Below are 21,071 nucleotides of genomic sequence, written 5' to 3' on the forward strand. Positions count from 1 at the left end.
TAATTGACATGTGTCACTTTCAGTCTATCGCGGGAGTTCCGGTGCTTCTCCGATTGTCCACCTTAGCACAGTAGGCGTCTAGTCGAGCGTTTAGTCCCATACAAGAACCTACCCAAAAAAAAAAAAAACAACAACAACAACAGGAACAATTACTACTAACCAGTTTTCCTCTTTTTTTGAGGAAAAAAATAATTTAAAGACTAACAAAATAAATTAAAAGCCACTACAGGCTTTCCATATAAAGTATTCGAACTTCATTATTCATATAAAGCCTCTCTAAGTAACCAGAACCTCCCCACCCCCCCAAAAAAAAAAAAATCTCCTCCTCCCTCTTCTTCTTCAACTTCTTCCGCCAACTCCAACAATTTTTCTGTAAGTTCCAGTTTCTGAGACGTACATGCTTTACCGATTAAGATTTTCTTTGTTCTTTTGTGTGTTAATTAATTTCTTCTATGAATATATAGAAGCTTTTATTTACTGATTTTGTTGTGTGGTTGATCTGCAAGGAGAAGCTGTGAAGAAGCCCTAGAAGAATGGGAAGAGGGAAGATTGTGATTAAGAGGATTGACGATTCAACAAGCAGGCAAGTGATTTTCTCAAAGAGAAGAAATGGATTGCTCAAGAAAGCAAGAGAGCTTTCGATTCTCTGCGACGCACAAGTTGGAGTCATTTTGTTCTCCAGCACAGGCAAACTCTATGAATATGGAAGCTCCAGGTATACATGCCTGCTTCCTAATTTCATTATTCTTTTTGATTTGTTTTATCAGAAACTAGAATATCATTTTCTTATTGACAACACCACCTCTGTGACTTGTGAATTTGAGGTCCAAGATTTGAATCCTGCATTGGCTTGTGTGTGTGAATTGTAAATGTTGAATTGATTAATTGAAAGAAGAAGAACAGCATTTGCTGGGGAGCTCTTGATCTGAATAATGTCTTTTCAGCCTTCAGGCTTCTCTTTTTTCATTTTACTGGAAGAAAAACTATCTTGAATCTGATATTCCGTCAGGCACTGGGATTAAAATCTTTTTTTATTTGTATATATAACATCTTTTAACATACATAATATACCGCAAGAGAATCTGTGAGATTATTGTAATTGATGCATAGTTGTATATGTTTCTGCTGATTTTACGTGCTCGTTTGGGTTTGATATAGATCCACGCATGCAAGAGTGTTTGCGTGATGTTATTTTTTCTGAATTGCAATAATCTGAGTCAGTTTTATGAAATAATATCGTCTTTCTTCTTCTTGTTCATCTTATTTTCTCCAACCTCTTGTTTTTGGCCCTTTCGTTCACTCTTAATTTGAACCAATAATCTCTTAGTTTTCATGCTTTAATTAAATTATATGCAATTCAAATCCTTCACTAGCTTGCCTACTTAACTCACTGATTGACAGATACATTTTCTTTGTTTTTTTGTTTGGTAAACACAGAAACACTTTCTTTAGAAGGACTCTTAGAATTCTTCACAGTCTTTGTTGTAAAGCTCTTCACAGTCATCTCGTTTTCTCTCTTCTCCTTACAAACTTCACAATAATTAAAAAAACCTTAAATATTCAGCTCAAAAATATTGGAAATGAGCTGAACTAGTTATGATGATCAATGGATTGTGGATATATAGTCTTTCTTTCATTGTTCGAGATGAGATCATGCTATATAAAGTAATTAAACAAAAAATATATACCTTCTAAGTTATCTGCACTGCAGATCAGTGATTACACACACAAACACACGCATGCGTAGAGATTTTGCACACATATAGAATGATTCATTGATTATGGTTGGTTTTTTCAATTTATGATAATTATTTGGCGATATTGGAATGTAATAGAACTGGGCAATTTATAACATTTGACATAGCATATCAATAAAGATTGGATTGGCATACAACTGAGATGTACTTGAAGGAATAACTGTTATGACAATAATATTGACAGTTAATTTAAAATCTTCAGAATATATAGTTTATATTTTTCTAAATAGAAGAACAAATATTATTTATAAATAGAAATTTAATCTTTTCTATTAGAAAGAATGATAGAGATGTCCAAAAGGACTAATTAATTTAAGTTAAATTTCAAGTGTCAAATTTTAGAAATTTGCAAATCAATCTCTTAATTTTGTAATTCCATTGTGATAAATTTGTAACTTATATTCTAAATTTTAGCAAGAAAAATAATTTTTTTTATTCTTCAACTATATTAAAATTTGAAAAATAAATTATAAATTAATCACAATATAGTTGCAAAATTGAGAGATGGACTTTCAAATTTTTGAAATTTGGCACTTGGGACCTAACTTGAATTAAGGACCTCTTTGTCATTTTTCCTTTCTGTTAACATATGCTAAATTAAAATTTGAGAAGAAAATTAGATTCCCCAAATTTAAAAAGAGCTGGTTTTAATAACACCCCCCCACACACACAAACATTAACTTATCTTCCTTATACAAACAGAATCATCTAACCTAGATTCTAGATTCTTAATTATGCTTGTACAATATGCAAATAAAACTATATATCACTGCGCTCATGTGTTTAATTCAATTAATCAATCCTAAAACAAATATAAGGATTAATTGGATGCTAACTAAAAAGATTAGCTCGCTATTCTTGAAAATGACCTGTTGGTCTTTATATAGAGACAGAAAAGAATTGAAAATATAACGTTAGGTAAAATTAGGGGGGATTGATCAAAGCCGAAGCATTTTTTCCAGATGCATGTTAATTGCCATTTTATGGTGCTTTTCAATTTTTATGACAGATATAAATATATTTTAAACCATGTAAGTTAAAATACATCATCATATATATATATATATATATTGTGTTCGTATAACTATAAACTCTGGGTAATTAAATAATTTGAAATAAAACTTAATTATGGTTCATCAAATTTTCAATGAGATTATAATGCGTACGAATTTTTTTTTTAAAAAATTAATGATCACGTTAAAATATAGTCAAACCGTAATGTTTCAAAAGTTCAATTAGTATTTTTTTTTTGCCACAAATTTCAATTAGTCTAGTATAACCATTTATAAATTTCAAAATTCATAAATGCACTCATTTTGAAGTTCAACTTCTTCCCCTACAAAAGATTACCTTCAATAAAAGGAAACCTGCACGCAATTAAAAAAAATTGGATTGTATCTTGAAATTTTGGTATGCGATTATGCTACATCACTACTTTACAATTTTCTGTATGATTGCATGGATTGGCATGTTGTCAAGGATTCTAGGGCTTGCATCCTCAACATATAAGGATATATTTTATATCATGTATTCAATTTACCATGTCCAAAGACTGAAACTGCATAACAACTAGGGTTATTCGGTTACATTAGATTAAAAAGACAAAAAAACATCAGTTATTGTTTTTTTTTTTTTTCATTTTACTAATTGACTCTCCGTTTATGTCAGCATGAAATCTCCTATTGAGCGCTACAACAAAGTAAAACTCGAACACCATCAGCATATGAATCCTGAATCGGAAGTCAAGGTACGTACTACACACCACATACAATTCTTCAAGCAACTTACAATATTTCTTCATGTAAGTCTTATAAACATACATTAGTAAAGCATGATTCTAATATATATATATATATATATAGTCAGTATACACTTGTTATCCAAGCAGAATTATTATAAAACATCTCAAATACACTACAACAAAGAAGATTTAGTTGTGCTTTCATTTCGGCTTAGCCCTGGTTGATTTTAAATCACTGAAATTTTAACTTGATCCACCGCCAAGTTTAGTGAACACTAATTCATGAAGGGGTGTGTGTGTGTGTGTGTGTGTGTGTTAGCATATAAAGGTAAATAGCCAAACAATTATTTCCTCATTTGGCAAAGATATGAAGCACCAAGTGCCATATATATATATATATGCATGGTCTAGTGATATTAATTAACACTAACATGTCTTTTGATATGAGAAAAATTTATATATAGTTGTAAATTTTTCCCAAGATTGAGATAAACCAAGTGAAACTAATGTTCTTTCCAGTTTCCTCTTACGTCGATGAATGATAGGATCAAGGTGCTAAAATGTCCACATGATTAAATTAATGTCAGGAAGCAAAGGTGAGGAATAAAATCTCGATAACTAAGAGTATATCCCAAGCCCTAGACACAAATTCACAGAGAAATTGGAGAGACAACTCTCACTTTAAGAAAATATTCAAATTCTGATTCTTGGATGATCATACGAAGAAATGAAACGCCTATTTATATTCATGCTAAAGGGATATTTTCATCCTAAATCAAAGCATTCAAGATAGGTTATGGAGTTTAATTACTCATTAACTGCGGGGGTTGCTATCTATTATTGTGGAACATATTACTATATATGAGACAACTCTCTCATTCTGAAAATATTCTCACAGTAGTACTAATCACAGTTTTTGTGGTCAAGCATTCAACTTCATATGAAAGAACCATTCAACTTCATATGAAAGAACCAAGGGTTTCCTCACAGAACATCTCATCTCTTTGTGAAACTCATTTCTCTATATTAATTAGGTGGATATTTCTTTTTGGTAACTTTACGTAGAGATTTTCTTTTTCAACTTTAATTTATCTCAATTATTGACAGGCTATGATGGAATGTCTAGCAGTGATGTGTGAAGCTTGATAGGAATGAAAAATTCAAGTGTCTAGTGACGTGTTCAAGTAATAGGCATTGTGTTTTATTGGTTGTTAGATGCTTGATTCTTGTTGATCGTAAGAAATCCTAAGTTCTGGATTTTGGGATTCTTGGTTAAAATGATGTGTTTTGGTGTGCGAAGGGATGTAATGGCACAATTGAACTTGAACTTGAAGAGGGCTCTTAAAACCTACTGAGGCTTTCTTAGGTTAGTTGAGACCTACTTGATTGATGAATAAGGCTTGTTTCTCATAATAGCCTTGTTGATTGATTGATGTTGTGTCAATAATCATTTGTGGTGAAAACTATTTTCAGTAGCTATCATGCGATAGTGAAAACTATTGTTCTTGCATTTGCATGTGATTGTGTTAATATCATATCATAACTCCCAATTGTTCTTATAGTTTATAATTTCAATGCCCATTCAGTGAGGCACTTGGTTGGTTCTCAAAGTTATAGCATGAGTATTTCATTGCATAGAAATATATAACCCTTTATACCAAGTGGTATTACCATATCCCTTGTACTTGTACATGAGGCCTTGTGAGGGTGTTGGGGGTTGAATTTTGTTGCTCATCATAGTGATGAGATTTGAGTCATACAGAACTTATTTTAACAATTTATATTTAAAATTCTTAACATACAATTTGTTATAAAAATTTATTATTTTTTGGCAAAGTGGCAGTTATATAAAAATAAAATTATATTAAAGATGAACTGTCTAATTTTGATTTGGATGGTCCAAGGTTGGTGCTTATCACCAAAAGTGATGGGCATTGAAATTGGTTTGATTATGTTGCCAGAGTTGGAACCATGATGTAGGGGCCTTCAAACTGGTTTGATTATATATGTCATCCATGGTCTATCTAATAAAATTGCACCAATTTAATCAAATAAAATTTTATGTGTCATTATTTTTACTGATTTTATTTTTATAATAAAATGCCTATTTAATTTGTTGCATTTTCTATTTTTACTATCATTGATATCAAAATTAACTTATATTTAAATGCAATTTGAATGTCATATTTTTATTGGATGGATCATGAATGATGTGGTGCACCAAGCTTATCTAAGAACTTCTCTAGATTAAGGAACCCTATAAATGTAGGGAGTTGTAACACTAAAAATCACCAAGGGCATGTGTTGATAACACCTAAAGACACCTTTAGAAGAAAATGAAACCAAAGAAAGTATTAGTTCATGAAAACCCTGTTACTCTTGATGAAAAAGTCCATTGATTAAATAGCAATAATGGTTCATGAAACACCATGAGAATATGCCTTTTTATTGAAGAGTTGTGTTATGTCAAGAAACACCACTTCATTGTTTATTAATAGCCCTTACCACAACTACATTCACACTCAAGAATTTATTATCTTTAACTTTGACCAAAGGAAAATTATCAATTTGTAAAAACTATTATTATCTTGACTTAAAAGGAGTTTTGGGAGAGCAAACCATGTTAAAAGGTCTTAATTGTATTCTAAAAGAAATTCGTCAACAACCCAAATTGCACAAAGTTTGAAATAGGAGCGGCTAATGAAACCTAAAGGAAAGTGCTACCCACCTTTTGAAGACGTGCACACATCTTTCTTCTTCATTTCCTTTTCATCTACTCTTCAAAGGACAATTACCTCCAGCTACTATAATACTGTAACATTAAAACTGAAAAAATCAAGACTTTATTTTAACTCTCTTTTTACCTTCTTATTATTGACGACCATTGTAGGTCATTTGACTGGGTAAATTTTATTAGGTAGATTGTCTAGTGGAAATTCTCCTATATATATATATCATTATTTGGATTGTTTAAAATATGAAAGCCTGAAGCATTTTGTAAAATAGCTAAATGATCAAGACAAGAAAATAAAATGTCAAAAGGAATTCTCAAATATTGACTACGAAGGCGAAAGATGTCAAATATTTATATGCAGGTTGACATTCAACCCCAAGAAAAATGCAGGTTCACTAGTAATGATGAATTACTTGTAATTACGTACTGTCAAAAGTTTATTAATGTTATATGCTAAGAATTCGTTTCTTCTTACTGCACTTGCATGACTCTTTATTTGATATAATATTTATAAACTATATTAATTTATTTGATATATGTGTTTGGACTGGCAGTTTTGGCAGAGAGAATTGATAGTATTGAGGCAACAACTGCAACACTTGCAAGAATGCCAGAGGTAAGTAATTAATTTCAACCGCCCAACAGTCACAAATCTGTATAATTAATATGAAAATCGCAAAACCTGGAATAATAAGCATCGACATGCATCGGTGACAAAATGTGGAACTAAACAAATGCAATTAAGAAAAAAAAAGCAATATAAGCAATATATATAGTTTTGGAGAGGTATATATATATATATATAATATAAGCAATATATATAAATTAAACGCCCCTTCCTAATCTGTATTTAATTTTCAGGTTTCATTCCGAGAACCCATGTCTCAAGGAAACGGAAACAACTCACCACAGATGTCAAGCTGAAGGTAAACGATCAACATATATTCCATTTAATCCGATCTATATATATATATATATAGTACCAGATATATATGAGACAATTGCTCGCTGATTAATTTCAATCTTTTGTCCTTCTATGAGATTGTACACAGACTAGAGGGTAAAGTGGCTCTTGCGGCTGGAGCAGAAAGTGGGATAGGCGAAGCAACAGTGAGGCTATTCGCTCATCATGGAGCCTTGGTCGTAGCAGCAGATATTCAAGACGAACTTTGCCATGAAGCCGTAGCTTCCATAGCCTCAAACACAGTGACTTATCATCACTGTGATGTGACAGACGAAACCCAGGTGGAAGAAACAGTGAACTTCACTCTGCACAAATATGGAACCCTAGACATCCTCTTCAGTAACGCAGGAATATTAGGTCCCTTGTCCGGCATCCTCGACCTCGATCTCCACGAATTCGACACCAACATGGCCATTAACGTCCGAGGCATGGTTGCGACAATCAAGCACGCTGCTCGTGTTATGGTGGAAAGGAAAATACGAGGATCAATCATATGCACTACGAGCTTGGCTGCTTCCATTGGAGGGTCTGGTCCTCATGCTTATACGACATCCAAGCATGGTCTTCTTGGACTGGTACGATCTGTGTGTGGTGAACTCGGTGAGTATGGGATTCGGGTGAACTGTGTGTCGCCGGCGGCAGTTGCTACGCCTCTTGTGTGTTCGGTGTTTAATGTTAAAGCTCATCAAGTTGAAGATGCGTCTTCGAAGTCTAATCTTAAAGGGGTTGTGTTGAAAGCGAAGCATGTTGCAGAAGCAGCTTTTTTTCTTGCTTCTGATAAGTCTGTTTATATCAGTGGACACAACTTGGTGGAAGAAGGTGGCATCTCTATAGTTAAAAATATTTTTTCTAAGGATTAATGGGTTCATGGTGAATCATGTAATATATATACTCCTTTCCCACCTAGTCATTTTTAACTAATTCACCAAATAAAATTGTCTTAAAATTAAACCATTTTTTATTTTTTTTCCTTAAATTTAAATGTAAGTGATTTAAAAGATTTTTATTGAGAATTAAATCGAAATTATGCATCAAAAATTGCATAAAACAAAAGAAAGTGACTCGTATTAAAGAGCAAATGATAATATAGAAGTTGACTAACAAAAAGTAGAGGGAGTAACAGTGATGTCATCAATAGAATTTAAGACCTTAGCTTGCGTGCCTGATCCTTCATCTTGGTCGTTAATAATAATTAAGAAATTTTATTTTGTTTTTATTTTTTTCTTTTTTGGTGAAAGGTTAATTATATTAACAAAAGAAGAAAAGAAAGCATTAAAACAGGTTTACTAAAATAAAAAGAAAAGGCAGGAAAAAGACAAAGGCAGAGCCACATTTCTAGATGATACAGCTGTTAAAGTTTTGCAGCAGCCTTGAGATGTCTTAATCAACGAGGTGCTGTCAAATAGTGCCGAAACAAACTCCCTTGTTATATCAGATGTTCAAATTCTCTAAGCAAACTCGCCAAATGATTCAAAGAGAAGCTTTTGATCCAAAATAAGAGGTTGCAAACACAGAAAACCAAGAAGAGATGTGTGGAGATAGTTTCGAATTTGCAGAAAAGCAGTTCGATCCATCCTTGACGGTTGAGTGCTAGAGAAACATTACTGTACGTTCTCTTTCTTCTCTTGAAAGTAGTAAATTGAATTTCCCAGCTTAGAAGAAGAAATTGGTTGTCAGTGTCAACATAAAAAAAGTGAAGATCTTTCTTTTGTGACCCTGTAGTTGATATCTGTCTTTGAATTACGTTCATCATCGCATCTGCATGCACCTTTTAAAAATAGAAATTGTTCATTGAGGTGCCGACTAACTTGCTTAGCCGGGGAAATCTATGCAGAGCTTAAGGGGAGATATCATAAAAATTGCTTACTATGCCAATTATTTCTGTGCCACTAGTTGAATGTGCAACCATACTAATAGAAAACTAATTTTTACTACTTTACAATTCAACCCTTTAACTTTGAGAATATTCTTTTTTTTTTTTCTTTTTGGGTGCATGTTACATAACTTTGAGAACATTCTATCCGCATGCAAAACCATAATTTAATCTAATAGAATTCGGTAGCGTGTGTTGAGAACCCAAGCCCAAAAGCTAGCCCATTAGATTTGGATGCCGGACTATGTCCTATGTCTCATGTTACCAAGAACCCTTTCCTATTAATTGGTATAAAACCATTTTTTTTTAACCTTCAATTACACGTTTATAAACATATGATTTGGTATATTATGAAATACAACATCAAGTCCACATACTTTGATTTCATTTTTGTTTTTAATTTCTATAGTTTTATTTTATTGTTCTCAATTTCTTTATTAGTTTAATCTATTTCTAATATTAATCCACATAATTTTAAAAATGCATATGAGGATCATGAGCTTGCATGAAAAGAGTTAATTTCAGTGACATGTACTTAACTCTTTTAACCCTTTTGCTAAAGTAAAATTAATCACACATTTGTCTTCAGCCAAATATAAAAGAAAGCTTTTTTCCCTTTTACTTTTTATTTGTAATCCAACCTAGTCAATTTATTTCCATGTCAGCATAATTTTATCATGCCAACAAAATAATTAACAGAATCACAGCAAAATTAGTTATGTCAATTTCAGCTCACGGTTTTTACGTACACTTTTAAAACTTCAGGGACTAGCATTGCAAACGAATCAAATAAAAAAATAAAATTATAGGAACTTAAAATAAAATGCAATCAAAGTACAGAGATCTAATGTTATACTTTCCTTTATATATTTTATGGAATTGAAGACAAAAGGTATAGTATTTAAGACTCATAAATAATATTATTTATTATAGGGGCTTTTGCATAGATAACCCATTTTATAGAATCAAACCCAATAAACAACCTAACATTTGTTATATTTTGCATAATGGCCATTTTAATATTTAATTGAGTTTTATATGACAAAACTATTCTATCTGCAAATAATATGACCTTCTTTCAAATACTTTTTCTTTTAGACAAAAACTCTTTTAAATACTTGAAGAAAAAAGACACATCCCCATATATACAAAGATTAAATGATATTGATAAGTTTTCATTGAAATGGCTTATCAGTAATATACTATTGTAGATTAGAAACATGAAAAAAATATAATTATTTGTTCAAAATAGATCAAATACAGTCCATAAAAAATTTTGGCCATCTGGCCATCTTAGCTTATTACAGACAATTAATTAAATACCTAAACTAATAAATCCCATTTTCCATCATAAGAAATGGCAAAATTAAGCATCCACATATCTACAGATTAAATAATGTTGATAAGTTTTCACTAATATGGTTTACTAGTAATACTATCATGGATCATAAACATGAAAAAAGCATAATCATTTGTCCAAAACAGATCAAACAAATGCCATAAAAAATTCTAGACATCTTAGCTCATCTGAGTTTACATTCATCTTTGTACAAGGAAGCCTAGCAATGAGACTCTTTTACAGAGTCACAAAATTAAACCACTCATGTTGAGATGTCTCTTGCAAAAGAGTGCACTTATTATGATAACAAAAAAGTAATATGTGAATTGTCACGCCCCAAAAATAGAGGGTGACTGGCACGGGTGTAAACCACTCACACATTCCTGTAAGCCTTAGAATGAACATTTATTTCATTTTATAAAAGAAAATAAAAAATTAATCAAATTACATGAGAATTAAAATAATTCATTTAAACTCATTATCATAAGAAAATGTCAACATTTTTGTAGAAATTTTCGAAGAACCTTCTCTGTAACTAGGATCTCCCAAAAATTTTACAACATAAATTTTTACAGATAGCAGTATAAATCAATAGCGTAGCTCCTTCTAGCCAACAACCAGTATACAAACCAAAATAAAGTCTATCAACAATCTATGTGGAGTATCTACTCTTTTTTTTTTTAAATCAAAAAGACATATAAATTATATATTTACATTAAAAGCAATTGTACCAACCAAAAGTTTCCACCCAATGTAGCTATTTTGCCCTTTAGAGGTCGATGGTGGGATTGGCATCAGCTAAAAAATCTGAGGCCAAAAATAATTTTTTTCCAGTGAATAGCATTCCCATGGTAAAATTCTTAAAATTTAAATTAACAAACTCTAATAATGGTGTCAACTAATTCCAAGTAATTCCACAAAAATTTATAAGCCTGTAACTCATAACTATATTTGTAAAGTAAGAGTAAATTGAAAACAATTAATGTTATTATGCTTAAAGAAAACAATTTGCTCACATATAACTCAAGTGGTACAAATTACTAGCCAAAATCATGTAAATTTTGAAAACACATATTAATCAACAAAATTTTGAAAACTCAACAGAACATATTACAAATGTGGACACACAGTCTACGAGGGTAAATAACCAAACATGGCTTATGTCACGAAAACAAACGTGGACACACTAGTCCACGAGGGTAAATAACCAAATGTAGCTTAGGTCATGGAATTAAACGGAGGTACAAAGCCCACGAATACCAAACGTGAGAATAAAACTCACGAAACAAACTAGCTAGTGTTTAACCAAAGCGCTACGGGCTAATGGAACTACCATTAGTAGCAGTGTTCTGTTTCAAGTTTTCTTAAAATTATGCTTCAAACATGCGAGAAAAAACAATTATCATTGAAATAAATTATCATTCTTACTGCCAAACTTGCATGAATTGTTTCAAATCTCAACATTTGTCAAAATCATAAACTTGCCTTAATTAAGTATCCAATAAATTTTAAAGTTTAACAACCATACAAGAATGCTTTCATCAATCTTGAAAATATATTTTCAATAATCAATAAATACACATATCATAACTCATTTGTCCTTCGTTGATATTTCATAATTTTTAAAATTAATATAATTCATAAGAATAAAATATTTCAAGAAAAGGCTATTAAAAATAAAAATAAATTAAATGGAATGCTATTCACTTACTTGTCAGAACTTAAAATTCTCAATGATATCTTTTCTTTTAATTCTGATCAGGGTCCCGTTCTTCCTCACACCCTATTAGGATGTAAATAAAAAATTTCATAGATTCCCAGTCTTTAGTACAATTCCAAATTAACCATCATCATCTAGAATTCAAAGCCAAATTTATGATTTAAAATCGGTCCAAGTGTTATCACTAATTCAATTACTTTCCTTGATTATACAACTACAATATCCATTTAATTTTAAACCCTCCCTTCTATGTATGCACATGTAATCACTAGGAAGGATGGATTTCTAAAATTTCAACCCTCAACCCACATGTACCATATATTGTCACTAAGTTCAGATGGGTTTCTAGCTTAAATTTTAGTCTTCTCCTCTTTACATAACAGTATAGGCAACAGCAGAAAAATATGAAGTTTCTATGACTACACATAATCGAGCAGTAATAGCAACACACACACCTAGCACTTATATTCTCAAGCACAGCAACAGAAGCCTACGTCTACAACCTGACAAAATTAATGATACAAAGATTGAAACTCCTCACCTCAACTTGACTGACCTAGACAGCAACGGATAGCAAAGGAGGGAGAAGAAGGTCGTTAAATACTAAATAGAGGAGAAAACTGACGCTGCCACACATTATGGAAGGAGAAAAATGAAACTTACAGTAGAACAAGGGATGTATGCCAATCTCCACTCACCAGAAGGAAGAGAACCGAATCAGCTGAGACAACCCAGCCCTTGAAATCACATCAACTTCTCCAGCGACTTAGCTTCTCACTCTGATAGTAGACCAAACTTGAACGACACAACCAAAATAGCAGACGGAAAAGAAAAAAACAGAGACAGCAAATATGACAGTGAACCTCTTGGATGTTTTAGAGCTGCAACATCCTCCACTCTTATTGGCGGCCACCAAAAATAAGAAAGGGAATTGAGGCACAGAAAAATGAAGAGAAGAAGTGCACTAACCTTCTAGACTTCTTTACCACTTTCTCATACTCTGTAAAACTGACCTAGATAAGAGAGAGAAGAGAGAGAAGAAAGAAAATATATCTAATGGAGCAAGGGTGTTTTGGTAATTTCAAAAGAGCTAAGCAAAATAAAAATCCCATTTCTTACACTAGGGATTCGAACTTGAGACCTTCAAATGCTCTAGCATGCATACTTCCACTCTACCATTCTTTCATATTGTTATAATTGTCTCTAATATAAATAAAATATATCCTTAACAAGTTATTATATGTTAAATAAATAAATAAATACATACATATATATATATATATATATTTTTAAGGTTATTACATAAATATCACCTTGATTCCTCTGCCCATGAATAAATGGAATGAATTATTGTGAAATGGAGAGAGATATGATGGATTTGATTCAATTAGTTAAAGGTTAAAATTATTTAGTTAGTTATAGAGATATACTCATGGATTAGTTCATGCAAAGCGTCTTAATAATATATTTCCTTTATGGATAAAAAGAGAAAATCACCTCTAATTCATTTTGTGTATAAGACATACTTCAAAATATTCAAAAATATCATCTATAATTTATGAAAACTGTATTTTTCATGATCATTAGGCCAATTTACTCTTTATTGTGTGTGTGTGTGTGTGTGTGTATTGATATATTACTTAGGTTTCCCTTGGAACCGAGGCGAACAAATACTATTGTAAAAATATGAGAGCATGTTTAGTATGTACAATGAAATAAATTTAAACAGACTAGAATTAAATAAAACAGGATTTTCTTCAATTAAAAAGAATTGTATCCTTTTCAGCCTAAATTGCTCTTAGGCTGATTAAGTGGCTAGTATGCTTGAAAACACCCAAGCAAGTAACAGTCCAGCCCAATAGAGAATCAGAGCATTAACCCTTTAAATGAAGTGAGCACGTTCTCAACCAATAGAGAGCGCCTAGCTCCTCAGAAGGGGCAACGACCAAATATCAAAATCCCGACTATTCAATATAGTTATTTTTCTCTCAACTTAAAAGCCCTAACGAGAATGACTTCACACTTGAACACTTTATGACTAGAATGGAAATCGAGAATTCATTAACTACAAAAATGAGTTTATAAAATGATTATTTTTGCTAATATTAAACAGCTATGAATCACTGAATAATATGACGTTGAATACTCCTAGAACCTTTTTTTAATGGTTATTAACCGTTTAATATTTTTAATTCATTAGACGGTTCTTTGTCTAAAAACTACTTAATGTGTTTGAGCTTTGGAGTGATTTGATTGAGAATCACTTTATACAATTAGTTTTTTTTTCTTATAACCATTTAATATAGGACAATATTAAATGGTTGTGGCAGCATAACCGTTTAATATATATATATATATATATAAATGGTTGTAACGTGATAATCGTTTTATAGTTATGCATTGTTGTTTTAGTTATAATATTATTTTGATCAAATTTTTTAAACTAGAAGGGCTGCATTTCTAGAACCTCCCTTGCATTTTACATTATAAAAGCATTTCCAACAAAACATATATACCAGAAAATAGAATTTTAGAAGCCACTGCAAATCATATATATGAAATATATACTATGAATTTCTAAACAAAAGATACTTCCAATTTGAAGTTGTTTAAGTTAAATCAATTAATAGCAAAAATAAGACTCCAATCCCAAAATTTGGTCAATTATACCTATATCATCTATGTCAACTTTAATGTAGATCGATATCATCTATTGCCTTATTGTTGCTATTGTTAGCTGTTGTTCTAGCTAAATCATACTTAGAAAATACTATATATCAACTCTTCATGAATTCTTCCATTTGAGCGTCAACAAATGTGGCACAGTATGCAACCTCATATAGTAATATATGCAAAAATAACACAAGTTAAAGTCATGTTGATTAATAATATAATGACGAGAAGGTTGACAACATACATACATTATTTGGAAGAGTCTTGATAGAAGTATGTTGGATTATGTCCTTCATATATTTAATGACAACATACTCACAATCCCTGGCTTTGTCTAGTTGTTTTGGGTATTAACAATCACACAAAAGGATAAAAAATTTGATCAGTTAATGATATGGCATGACCTGTAGTTGCTACCATAATTAACAATAAATATATATCTTGACAAATGTCCAAGATGTTGTTGTATCAAGGCAATCACTACCCTTATAAGTTGTTGGAATTGCTTATCGAACTTATTATAGTACATGACAATGTCTCTAATATGTGATAGAAAACATGATATGAGAAATGTTCATACGAAAAGAACAAATTACATGCATATCTGCAACTTACTAATGATTAATTATTTCTACTATATGCAGCTTATTATTGGAATTGCCACCCCTAAAAGGGTCAAGGTACCATTAAGGGTGAGAATAAGACAGACCTTATTAGGTGGCTAATAACTTCTAGAATTTCATGTCATTTGAACACATTTTTTTTATTTTATAATATATTTTGACACAATTATGCATATTTTGGTAGCCCAAATTAGAAAAATGTATATATTGCTTTGGGTTTGCATATATACTTGGCTTCAATTTGATAATTTTAGGCTTACTTCTATGTTATTTTACTCTAAGGTTTGATTAGATGCATTTTTGAACCTTTGTTAATACTTTTAGAAGATTTTTGGATGAAGAAATCATATGCAAAAAGGAGCTATCACATTAATTGGAGAAGAGTGCAAAACTGTTCAAAATTATCCCAAAGTCGTGACTTTTGCTGCTGTCAAAAAATGTTGTGTTTTATTAATCTAAAATTGATTAGGCACCTATATGTTGTTGGCTCAACCCAAAACACATTCTACATATTTTAAGACACACTTGGAGCTTTGTTATGCTAAGATTTGGGTATTGGAAAAGTTGTGACCAAGAAATTAAAGCTTTGAAGATATTTGGAGCTCATTTTCTTCAATTTTTATGTTCCTCTTCCTTTCCTCTCGTATATTGAAAATAGGCCCAAATATTTTGTACATTTGTAGCTTGTGGATGATTATGAATAACTAAATACTTTACTCTAGGATTATTTGAAACTCTTATATAGATTGACACTAAGTTCCTCCTCTCTTTTTATGATTAATGACATATATGTTTTCATTTTACTATTTGCTTAATGCTTCTAAGAGATTTGCCACCATTTAGGTATTGAGTTCACTTGGGTGATACTTGAAAAGGCTAGCTTGGGTGAAGAAGTAGGGTAAAATAGTGCAAAAACTTGAAGTTTATATGTTGAATGGGTGGTTTTATTAGTAAAATAGATATATATTTTCTAGCCTTGCAAAATCACATTAGGGTTGGTATTTAAAATTGGTTTTTATTAATTATAACAAGAGATTGAGAAATTAATTTAACTAAATACTTGTTCATGATTTGAGAGAGATTGTGCTAATAATTTTAGAACCCTAGGTTAGCACTTATTTTTATTAAAAACATTTATGAGATGAGGTAATTTTGATATTATAAAATGCAAAGGAGATAAATAACTCTAGGTCCTAATTTATGCTTGAAGTTTTTGAATAATTTGTTTTTCCTTATTTTCAAATTTTAATTTAATTTGCAAAATCAACTTTCTCCTATAATTGTGTTTGGCTCAACTTAATTTAATTTACTTAGTCTTTTATTTAATCGTTGTTTTTAAACAAATCTCCCTAACAATAGCACCAAAAACTCGTGCCTACAACCTAGCATGGTTATGCCTAACTTGGCCTATAGAATTAAACAAGCATATTTTTAAGGCCTATTTGACTAAATAGGCCGAGCCTAATTTTTTAAGGCTTGGCCTGTTTTGGCCTTTTTAGTTAATATTATATTTACATATTAAATACTTTTATTTTATATTATTATATTTTTATTTATGTTGTGTGTTTATTTTATCTCCATATCCCTAGATTATCTAATCTATTCATTAACTTCATTCCAATTTAACCTCTTAGTTTAGTGCATCACTCTACTCTTTCAAACCTAAAATTAGAATTGAGTCAACACAATCTTACTCCTCCTTTCTCAAAGGTTTGACATCAAGCTTGTTGTTTCTCACATTCACCATGCCGTTACTCACAGCCTTGCAAACGGTAACCTTCTTGTTCATGTTCTTGTTCACCTTATCTAAGTCACCATTCACATTCTCGCTTGTACTCGCTATTTCCCATTTGTATTCTTGCCATTAGCGTTCTCTCTATGCTCATAGTTCACATTCTCGTCGTGCTCACTCAAGCTTTTCACTACATGCATGAGGCCTCTGCTTTGTTTTCTCGTCATCGTCTATTGTGATTGAGCATCTAACTCTACTTCTTATGCTTTTGCTACCTTCTTACTCTAAGTTTTCTATCTTCTCACCATCCATTGTGTGTTCCTCCCTTCTTGCTCCACTTATGAACTTGTATATTTTAATTTTTGTCTTATTTCATGCTTTGGTGTTGCACTTTCCATAAGGGCGCAAGTCGTAGCTACCAATTAATACAACAAGAGTAAAGTATCATTCCATCGAGGATTTATTTGAAAATAACAATCAAGCAAAGGACTAAGTAAGTTTGTTCAAATTGAGCTAAACTCAATTATAAGAGAAAGTTGATCTTGCAAACTAAATTAACATTAGAAAATAAAGAAAAGCAATCGATTCATAAACTTCAAGCACAAAATGAAACTAAGAATTATTTATCCCCCTATATCTCATAACATCAAAATTACCCCCTTTCATAAATGTTTTTAATAAAAATAAGTGCTAATTTAGGGTTCTAAAAATACTTAAACAAGTTCTCTCAAGTTCTGAACAAGCGTTTATTTAAATTAATTGCCCATTCTCTTGTTATAATTAGTAAAACTCAATTTTAAATACCAAACCTAATGTGGCTATATAAGGCTAGCAAGTATATTTCTATCTTACTAATAAAACTATCCATTCAACAAGTAAACTTTAAGTTCTTGCACTGTTTTACTGAAGTTCTACACTCAATCTAGCCTTCTCATCAATCAAATGAACTCAACATCTAAATGATGGCTAAATACTTAGAAGCATTAACAAAAGAGTAAAATAAACATATATATATATATATATATATGTAACTAATCACAAAAAGAGAGGAGGAACTTAATATTATTCCATACAAGGGTTCCAAATAATCTTAAAACAAAAAGTTTAGCTACTCATAATCATCTACAAGTTACAAATATACAAAATACTTAGACCCATTTTAGATTACAAGAGAGGAAAGGGAAGAGAAATAAAAAATTAAAGAAAATGAGCTTCAAATGTCTTTAAAGCTTTAATCTCTTGATCCCAATTCTTCTAATACCCAAACCTTAACACAACTAAGCTCCAAATGTATCTTAAAGTGAGAAAAATGCATTCTAGGTCAAGCTTTTAGCATATACGTATCCTACACAAGCATTTTCCAATAAATAAAATGGAATGTTTTGTTGACAGTGGTAAAAGTTGCGAATGAAAGTCGTGACTTCAGTAATTTTGTACTATTTTCATTGTTAACAAAACTTAGCCTCTATAAACTTGATTTCTTCATCCAAAAGTCTTTTAAAAGAATTAACAAAGGTCCAAAAATGCATCTAATCAAACCTTAAACTAAAATAATACAAACTTAGCCCACAAATATTGAATTAAAAACCAATGCACAAACCCAACGCAAAATACACATTTTCCTAATTTGGGCAATCAAAATATACACAATTGTGTCAAAATATATTAGAAACCAATGAAAATGTGCTTAAATAATATGAAATTCTAGATGTTAATATCTGGATATGATTTGAAAGGGTTGAATGATTGATTCCCAATATGCCATTTAAACTAATGAATTATTCTCGTTGTATGGGTTACTAAATCTAATCTAATATTTGGTGAATGATTTGGATGGATTGAATAATTGAGCCTAGTTGATGATTTATTTATTTATTAGTAAAACTAGATGATGATTCAAGTAGGCTTGAAATCTAGTGAGGTTCTTTAAAGACTGTATCTTTGAACCTTTTTAAAAGGCCTATTTAATAAGTAGGCCTTTTAAGAGGCTTCAAGCTCTATGAAGCTTATGATAGGCTTAGGCCTAAGCCTAAAAAAAGCTTGTATGCAGGCTCAGGCCTCAAGCTTATGTTATAAGCTCAGGCCTATTTAGGCAAGGCCTGGCCTATTCTCACCCCTAGGTACCTGTCACACCCTAAAAATTAGGTATGACTGGCACGGGATATGAGCACAAAACTCATATCCCTTAAGCCGTGATCGAAGAAACTCTAAAATTAATACATCAAACACACTAATAAACTAATAAAAAAATTGTTATAATACTAAATCAGATATTAAATTTTAAAAGAAATGTGAGGATCCTACCTGTAATCTACGTAGAGCACCTAAGGCCAGACACCAATATAGGTGTAAAGTTCAATTTTTCAGCAAATTAGGATTTGACTAAAATAATTCTTCTGCTTCAATTCAGCAATAAAATTTCTCAGTGGATATCTCGAGTCATGAGTTTAGCTATACCGTCTGAGACCAAAATAATAACTTTTAGTGAATAACGTCCCAACAATAAATAACAAAACTTGAATAAAAAGAAAAGTTTAAAATAATTGTGAGTCAACGAGACAATAGTTTTCAAAAAAATGTAATAAACTTTAAAATAAAATAACTTTATAAATTTTTTTTTAAATTAAATCTTAAATCATTGAACTATCATAGCGAATATTAATAGGACTTGCTTCCAAGAAAACACATAAGTGAGATAAATAGTTATAAACAAATTACTGAGTAACATCAATGGAATATAAAATCCTTAAATAATTGGATTCATAATTATAGGGACTTATCAGAACAATTTACAAACGTGAACACATAGTCCACGAGGGTAACTAACCAAACGTGGCTTATGCCACGAAAACAAATGTGGACACACAGTCCACGAGGATATGTAACCAAACGCAGCCGAAGCCACGAAACAAACGTGGACACACAGTTCACGAAAGTAATGCTAACCAAACACGGCTTGAAGCCACGAAATCAAATACGGGTACAAAGCCCACGAATAACCATCCCTCCATTCCACGTGCGTTGGCCATCGCACGGGGCTAGCACCTCCTATAAACACCGTGCTAACTAGGTGTATCATGGCGCCCCAAGGGCTAACGGAATTGCCGTTAGCAACCAGTGTTCTACATAAAGTTCCTTTTTAAAACCATTTTCAAACATGCGAGAAAATCATCACTTTCAAGATACAGTTCTCATTCTCAAAATCAAACTCGCATGAATACTTTTAAGCATTAAAACTTGTTAGAATCAAATTTCATATCCAATGCTCATGCTTGCATTTTTAAAAAAAACTTTCAACTTCGAACACGCATGAATCGTTTTTCCGTAACAATTCAATAATTTTCAAATTGAAATTCCACAATTAAAATTCAAACTTGTATTTACTGATTAACTAAAATGATCAATTCTAGTAAAAATTTCACGAAATAAAGTAAGTTAGTCAACAAAATATCTCATAATCACATTGTTGTCGTAAAAAGACTTTGCATAAAAATGTAATATTTGAATAAAAGAGATTTTAATGAAATATCAGTTGGGACGCTATCCACTTACCTGATAATTCCCAAAATAATAATATGTACTTTTTAAATGCCTCTCCATTTCCCTTTAGCTATGCTATTACCTAGACCAAAAGAATAAACAACTATCTTTAATAAGAGCTCCAATTCATATATTTCTAACTGACATTCGTGAACCCAATATGTAATCTAGAATAATTTTAAAATCCTCAATCCTTATTTGTCCTTAATCCACTATCCATATTTAGAATTATATTCTTTCTATTCCTTTCTCCCACCTATAATGACATATTCATCTTAACCATGCCTCCTTCCTTTAGTAACTGATGAATGATTTATCCTTAAGGCTCTTCGATAATTCTTCATAAAGTACATATTATTCAAAAAAGTACAATTC

General features: G+C 31.3%; 1 protein-coding gene across 1 annotated transcript; it reads left to right on the plus strand.

Annotated features, from left to right (window-relative positions):
- The first annotated feature begins 533 nt into the window (after nucleotides 1–533).
- Nucleotides 534–8,056, plus strand: LOC129286341 (short-chain dehydrogenase reductase 3b-like). The gene is made up of 4 exons (XM_054922322.1): nucleotides 534–715; nucleotides 3,426–3,504; nucleotides 6,787–6,848; nucleotides 7,285–8,056. The coding sequence occupies exons 1-4, from the start codon at nucleotides 534–536 to the stop codon at nucleotides 8,054–8,056; spliced, it is 1,095 nt and encodes a 364-aa protein (XP_054778297.1).
- The last annotated feature ends 13,015 nt before the right edge of the window (nucleotides 8,057–21,071 follow it).

The sequence above is a fragment of the Prosopis cineraria genome, unplaced genomic scaffold (assembly GCF_029017545.1).
Source record: "Prosopis cineraria cultivar Desert tree isolate PC_DT_omini unplaced genomic scaffold, ASM2901754v1 PC11, whole genome shotgun sequence".
Taxonomy (NCBI): Eukaryota; Viridiplantae; Streptophyta; class Magnoliopsida; order Fabales; family Fabaceae; genus Prosopis; species Prosopis cineraria.